The 7500-nt window shown below is 48.5% G+C and overlaps 2 protein-coding genes across 3 annotated transcripts in view; one reads left to right on the forward strand and one right to left on the reverse strand.

Annotated features, from left to right (window-relative positions):
* Window positions 1-1103: 1103 nt before the first annotated feature.
* The window catches only part of LOC110004093 (uncharacterized), a 117153-nt gene continuing 110756 nt past the window's right edge, over window positions 1104-7500 (reverse strand). The window contains exon 8 of one of the 2 annotated variants that reach the window (XR_010666750.1): window positions 1104-1472. The gene's annotated coding sequence lies outside the window, so the exon portion shown is untranslated. Of the gene's footprint in view, window positions 1476-7500 lie in introns of both variants that reach the window. The other variant, XR_010666751.1, reaches the window with a different exon arrangement.
* si:ch73-139j3.4 (CD82 antigen) overlaps window positions 3936-7500 on the forward strand; it is a 7156-nt gene continuing 3591 nt past the window's right edge. The window contains exons 1-6 of the mRNA XM_020658290.3: window positions 3936-4438; window positions 5387-5465; window positions 5712-5824; window positions 6790-6864; window positions 7235-7339; window positions 7423-7500. The exon at window positions 7423-7500 is cut by the window's right edge and continues 81 nt beyond it. Coding sequence (XP_020513946.2) covers window positions 4373-4438; window positions 5387-5465; window positions 5712-5824; window positions 6790-6864; window positions 7235-7339; window positions 7423-7500 — 516 coding nt within the window. The 5' untranslated portion in view covers window positions 3936-4372. The remainder of the gene's footprint in view (window positions 4439-5386; window positions 5466-5711; window positions 5825-6789; window positions 6865-7234; window positions 7340-7422) is intronic.

Raw genomic sequence — 7500 nt, forward strand, 5'->3', positions numbered from 1 at the left:
GTCTCAACACTCCTCCCGCTCTCACCTCAAGCTGTTTACAACTGTCCTGATGACTCAGAGGACGGGAACATGTCGAGACTCTCCTGGGAACTCAGGGAATAAACACAGAATGAACCTGATCTCCGATCTGTATGTAAGGTCCTGTGGGTTCGAGTCCGAGCCGGCCCTTTGCTGCATGTCCCCCCCCCCCCCCCCCCAGACTCTCTCCTCCCCACACATCCTGTCTCTCTTCAGCCGTGCTGAAACCCTCAGAGACGGATGACCACTGTTTTTTAACTGCCTGTTTTTGCAGTGCACTGGGGATTACCCAGCAACGTATGGATCATTGAGTTATCTGTTGGACGTGATCCTGCAGAGCTCAGTGAAGACATGAAGCGTCATGTTTCAGACTCTGTCTTTGTCTGAACTTTTGATTGGTGCTGACAGAGCGTGAAACAAAGCAGCTGTGATCACTGCAGCTGATAAAGTTTCATGATTCAACATAGCTAAGCTATGCTAACCTTTTAACCTCCTATAAGCTCTGAAAATGAGCTAGTCTAAACCTCTAACCTGCTGGTTACACACACACACACAAACACACACACACACACACACACACACACACACACACACACACACACACACACACACACACACACACACACACACACACACACACAAACACACATACACACACACACACACGCACACACACACACACACACACAGACACAGACACACACACACAGAGACATCTATTTTTCGGCTCACTCACCACAGCAGGACGACATCATCACAGCAAGCCAGAGAGAGAGAGAGATCAACACGTTCATCCTGGACGAGAGACAATCACTGACTGAGAGAGAGAGAGAGAGAGCGAGCGAGAGACAGAGAGAGAGAGAGGGCGAGAGCGAGCGAGAGACAGAGAGAGAGAGAGAGAAGTGGGCGTGTTCTGTCACACTAGAAATGTTTACAGTGAACCTGTCAGGCTGAACTTTGGGTATAAAAACACAAAGTGTTGTTTTAAACTTCATGTTATTTGATACAGCTGGAATAAATATGACACAGGACGATCAGCAGAACACCTTGCATTGTTTCATGTGATCACTCAAACACCTGAATGTTTCTCTCTTCACTCTGAGCGTCATGTGATCACTCAAACATCTGAATGTTTCTCTCTTCACTCTGAGCGTCATGTGATCACTCAAACATCTGAATGTTTCTCTCTTCACTCTGAGCGTCATGTGATCACTCAAACATCTGAATGTTTCTCTCTTCACTCTGAGTTTCTCCTCCAGCCTCCTCGTATTTATTCTGCAGAAAGTCAGAGTGAGCTGATGTGAGAACACAGCAGGATATAATCAGGAGAATTCACCTGGAGCCAGTGGGAGGAGCCAGTGGGAGGGGGTGGTGACCTTTATTCCCTGTGATGGCTGCACGACCATAGACTGTCTGCACGCCACCTCTACCATCTCCGTGCTCTAATCAACCTGCTGCTGCATGTTTCCTGTTCTCCAGGATGTTCTTCTCCTCTCTTTAGTTCACACTCTGAATATGCAGACTGCTCGTTCCTCAGCTGTGTGTCGTCTGTTTGAGACGTTTAATGAAACTGATTTCACTTGTCCAGTCAGAGGTGTCAGGTCGTGGTCGACCATCAGGTCGTACAGTGTGAGCTCTGGTTCTGTGTTGTAAACGTTGTAATGCCCTGCCTCCTTAGACTCCTCTCCCTCCTGTCTGCTATGTTTTACAGTGCAGTCAGCACATCTTGAAGGAAAGTGAAACCTAAACAGATCCTGACCTGCAGACAGCTCGTGTGTTTTGAGAACTTGAAGGTTTATATTTAATTCTCTCTGTACACCTGACCCGCTGTACCACTGCGTCACACTGGATACTCACAGACCACATGTTCCGTTTCTTAAAAAATGAGAAACAAAGAAAAGAGCAACAAGCGGAAAAAGGTCATCCAAAACAAATTTACAGTAATTAAAGCGACAGGTCTCAGGTTAAAGGCCGGGTCTTTGTAACATAACAATAAGTAAAGTCTTTTACCTGCTTTTTGTAAAGTTTCTTGAGATTGATTGATTGAATCACAGACAACATGTTTTAAACAATCTTTTCTTACTTTAATGATCAATAAGATGTCTCGTGTATCAACATTGTTTCCTGTATTTCACAGCTCGTCCTGAAGGTGGCGCTCTTATTTAGTTTTGTTTATCACTTCAGGAACTGAAGAGTCTCCTCCTGCCTGACAGAACACACTGAGGCTCAGGGTCGGGGGGGGGGGGGGGGGGGGGATTGACCTGCCTGGGATTCTTCCTGCTGAGAAACGCACCGTACAAGATGTGTGTGTGTGTGTGTGTGTGTGTGTGTGTGTGTGTGTGTGTGTGTGTGTGTGTGTGTGTCTGTGTGTGTCTGTGTGTGTGTGTGTGTGTGTGTGTGTGTGTGTCTGTGTGTGTCTGTGTGTGTGTGTGTGTGTCTGTGTGTGTGTGTGTGTGTGTGTGGTTGCGTGTGTGTGTCTGTGTGTGTGTGTGTGTGTGTCTGTGTGTGTCTGTGTGTGTGTGGTTGCGTGTGTGTCTGTGTGTGTCTGTGTGTGTGTGGTTGCGTGTGTGTGTGTGTGTCTGTGTGTGTGTGTGTGTGTGTGTGGTTGCGTGTGTGTGTGTGTGTCTGTGTGTGTCTGTGTGTGTGTGGTTGCGTGTGTGTGTGTGTGTCTGTGTGTGTGTGTGTGTGTGTGTGTGTGTGTGTGTCTGTGTGTGTGTGGTTGCGTGTGTGTGTGTGTGTGTGTGTGTGTGTGTGTGTATGTGTGTGTGTGTGTGTGTGTGTGTCTGTCTGTGTGTGTGTGTCTGTGTGTGTGTGTGTGTCGTTGCTATGGTTACCTGCAGCTTCAGGTGTGCCCTTCTTAGCAGCCAATCAAGGAGCAGGACTTTCTGTTGCCATGGTGATAATGATTAATCTTCTTCTTGATGATGTCACTGATGGTCTTGTGACATCATGATGCCGCGCCGATTTCTATCAGGAACATTAAAACATCAAACTGGACACGTCGCCATGGTAACCGGGGAGCGGCAGGGAAAACGGCTGAATCTGATTGGCCGTCGTCATGGCCGTGGGAATGAGGCCGAGCTGTGACTTCTGACCTCACTCTGCATATAACATGTTTCTCTTTAACTCGGGGTCGAAGGTGTCGCGGCTGTTTGTGTAGCAGCAGGGGGGTTCAAGCTGAGGACTTAGGACCCTCCAGGGGACCTTTAAGTCTTTTCAAGGACTGAAGTCCCCATGTTTTAATGTTTGACATCATGTGAGTCAAACTGAGGGTCAGGGTTCCTCAGGGGGTCACGAGATGATGACCTTTTCCAATGTCTGAGGAAAGAGCGTTTGCAGCAGCACGCCGCTCAGAGCGCTCCGAGTTGAAAATCGTTCAACTTTTCAGAAAGGCGCTGTTAATGTCACTGGCGCTCTTTTCAAAATAAAATATATTTCCCATATTTTTCCACCTGAGACTCGTGTCTTGTACCTACATCCTCCTCGCGCCGCGTCTGATTGGGAAATAATTATCTCAGATATCAAACATGCCGTAAAAAGCAACGGAGCTGCGGTGGTCATATACAGACTGTTGTCATGGAGACAGGAAGGAAGTGCAGCTTTACAGAAAATAAACACAGAGTGAGTTTGTCATCCGGGGTGGGAGTGACTTTAACAGAATGAAGTCGTTTATTTTGTGTTCTGCAGGTTTGAGGAATCAAGACTCAGAGGAAACATCAGAGTTCAGTCCTGCAGAGCGGAGGTCCGACAGCGCCCTCTGCTGTTCACTCTGAACCAGTACGTCCAGTCACTGTTTCCTGGTTCCTGGTGTGTGAGTGTGTGTGTGTGTATGTGTGTGCGTGTGTGTGTGTGTGTTTCCATGGAGACGGTCAGATCAGTTTAATGAATGATGGGACAATAAGGAAGTGGACTCTGATCTCAGGTGTTGTTGAAACTCAGGCAGACACTGAATCTCTGCTGAGGAACCTGAACCACCTGAGGAACACACCTGGACCTGCAGAGTTCTCCTAAACACACCTGGACCTGCAGAGTTCTCCTGAACACACCTGGACCTGCAGAGTTCTCCTAAACACACCTAGACCTGTCGAGTTCTCCTGAACACACCTGGACCTGTCGAGTTCTCCTGAACACACCTGGACCTGCAGAGTTCTCCTAAACACACCTAGACCTGTCGAGTTCTCCTGAACACACCTGGACCTGCCGAGTTCTCCTAAACACACCTGGACCTGCAGAGTTCTCCTAAACACACCTGGACCTGCAGAGTTCTCCTAAACACACCTGGACCTGCCAAGCTCTCCTGTACAGACTGCTGAGTTCTGGGACAGGTGATACGAGGAGGTGCAGGTTTCTGAAGATGAAGCTGCATGTGAAGATTCAGCTGCTGACATTCAGCTCTGAAGTTTTAAACTTCATCTTCCTGGTAAGATCAGAAAATAAACAATCAGATGTTTATTTACTTCATGATGAAGTCAGAGTGGTTAAATAATGAATAGAGATATTCAGATAGAATATTTTTGAAGTTTGTCTTCAGGAGCGGGAGATGAAACCTCACAGGAAGGAGATGATGTTAAAGACGAACCCGTCAGAGCAGCTTCATTCAGAAACATGTGACTCAGTTAAAGGTCCAATCAGTGAGCTGTGTAGAGAGTGAGATGATAAAGGTATCTTACTCTCTGATCATTAAGGAAACATGCTATGTTGAAGTGCTGGCTTCTCTGACAACAATGCAGCAGCCAGTATGTCCTCCTTCTAACTTTAGATTCTGCTCCTGAATGCTCTGGATTTGTTTGGACCAGAGAAGGTAGAAGCTTTTAAGACCCCCCGCACACGGCCGTTTTGGACGCCCCTCTGTTTGTCAGATATGAGAGCAGTTATCAGGTCAACAGGTGTTGCAGCGATGGAAGCGGTCAAGAGAAGTGGTTCAGATAGAAGTGATTGTACCCGACCTAAAAAGCCTCTGCATGTTTCTAATAAGCTCCACGAGCAGAAACGTGCTCAAACTAGGATCAATATTGGAGATGCTTTTGAAAAATGGAGAGAGGTTAGAACACAGAAAGGTTTACAGACCCATGCAGAGCTGGATAAACACTGAAGCTTCAGAGTCCACCACATGGTGACCTGAGAGAGCATCCACTCTGATGATGTTTAGAATTTAGATTGCAGTACCCATTTTAAACACTAGGGGGTTACACCAGAGTTACATACTGCTCCTTTTAAAAAACAGAAGCCAGCAGAAATAAGGACAACAATTCAAGAGTCATAAAATAATCTAATTTAAGAATAATAAAATGTACTTATATCTGATAAAGCTTAACATATGTTAAGGACTGTTTTTTTGGAACTGGATTGACCTCTGACCTTTCTGCAGGCTCTGGGTCTGAGCGTGTTCTTGTGTGGACTGTGGATCCTGTTCGACATAAGGAACCTGCTGACTGCCCGCCCCTCAGGTAGCACTGCTGCAGATCATGTTGAAAGGGACAGCAGGTTAGCCTAGCTTAGCATAATCACTGCAATCAGAGGGAAAGTGTTAGCCTAGCTCCATCTAGGCTAACACAGCAGCTGTGGTTCACTGTCCAGAGAGGATCTCTACAGAGGTAAACAGGGTCATATCTCCAGGCTGTGGGGGAGGGGCCCAAAGTTAGATCTATTCACTGTGTTATTGTGTGTGTGTGTGTGTGTGTGTGTGTCTTCAGATGAGCTGCGTACCGTGGGGGCGGGGCTGATGATTATGGGTGGCGTGGTGGGCGTGGTCAGTGTGGTTGGATTTGTCTCAGCTGTTAAAGAAAACAAAATCCTGCTGCTAACGGTGAGTCACACCCTCTGTAAATAAAGACTTTATTATTATTATGAACTGTGAAATAAACACTTTCTCTTCCTCCTGCTCCTCCTCCTCCTCCTCCTCCTCCTCTTCCTCCTCCTCCTCCTCCTCTTCCTCCTCCTCTTCTCCTCCTCCTCCTCTTCCTCCTCCTCCTCCTCTTCTCCTCTTCCTCCTCCTCCTCCTCTCCTCCTCCTCCTCTTCTCCTCCTCCTCCTCCTCTTCCTCCTCCTCCTCCTCCTCCTCCTCCTCCTCCTCCTCTTCTCCTCCTCCTCCTCCTCTTCCTCCTCCTCCTCCTCTTCTCCTCTTCCTCCTCCTCCTCTCCTCCTCCTCCTCTTCTCCTCCCCCTCCTCCTCTTCTCCTCCTCCTCCTCTTCTCTTCCTCCTCCTCCTCTTCTCCTCCTCCTCCTCTTCTCTTCCTCCTCCTCCTCCTCCTCCTCCTCCTCTTCCTCTTCCTCCTCCTGCTCCTCCCCCTCCTCCTCCTCCTCCTCCTCTTCCTCCTCCTCCTCCTCCTCTTCCTCCTCCTCTTCTCCTCCTCCTCCTCTTCCTCCTCCTCCTCCTCTTCTCCTCTTCCTCCTCCTCCTCCTCTCCTCCTCCTCCTCTTCTCCTCCTCCTCCTCCTCTTCCTCCTCCTCCTCCTCCTCCTCTCCTCCTCCTCCTCTTCTCCTCCTCCTCCTCCTCTTCCTCCTCCTCCTCCTCTTCTCCTCTTCCTCCTCCTCCTCCTCTCCTCCTCCTCCTCTTCTCCTCCCCCTCCTCCTCTTCTCCTCCTCCTCCTCTTCTCTTCCTCCTCCTCCTCTTCTCCTCCTCCTCCTCTTCTCTTCCTCCTCCTCCTCTTCTCCTCCTCCTCCTCTTCTCTTCCTCCTCCTCCTCTCTCTCCTCCTCCTCCTCCTCCTCCTCCTCCTCCTCTTCCTCTTCCTCCTCCTGCTCCTCCCCCTCCTCCTCCTCCTCCTCCTCCTCAGTACCAGGGCTTCCTCATCGTCCTCGTCTTCGGTCAGCTCTTCATCACTCTGCTGTTGCTCCTGAACAAAGGCAAGGTGAGGAAGGTGAAAACATGAAGACGTTTCTCAAACTCTCTGAGAAGTCGCCTTTCCTCTCAAAATATAGAAACCACATTCTGAGTTTGCAGTTAGCAACATACTAAAATACATACGGGTCACGCGACGTACTTCAAAGCTAGCATCGAGCTAACGCGGCCGACGGTCCGTACGTCCGGTTATGTATTCATTTAAATATGAACAGCTGGTGAGGAGGGAGGGTTAGTATTACCAGAGCGCTCCCGTTTCATTCTTAAAAATTCTGGCTGTTCAAGTAAACACACTCTGATTTCAGATCACAGTCAGTGTGAAGGCCTTCTGTGTGTGATCCTGAGCGGGACTCTAACCTCCTGCTGTGTTTCATGAACAGATTGAGAAGAAGGTGGACGTGGACAACACGCTGGACCACCTGATCGTCCACTACAGAGGAGACACAGAGAGTCAGGACACGCTGGTGGACAACATCCAGCACTACGTGAGTCCACGTTTTGTCACTTCTTTGACTAAATTAATAAAATAAAGGATGATCATTTTATCTGCTTAATAAAACATCGGCAGGAGATGTGCTGCGGCGTCATGGGCCCTTCTGATTGGCTGAAGAACTTGTTCCTCAAGAACCTGACCGATCTGGATTCA

This window comes from Labrus bergylta, chromosome 8 (assembly GCF_963930695.1).
Source record: "Labrus bergylta chromosome 8, fLabBer1.1, whole genome shotgun sequence".
In the NCBI taxonomy this organism is placed as follows: Eukaryota; Metazoa; Chordata; class Actinopteri; order Labriformes; family Labridae; genus Labrus; species Labrus bergylta.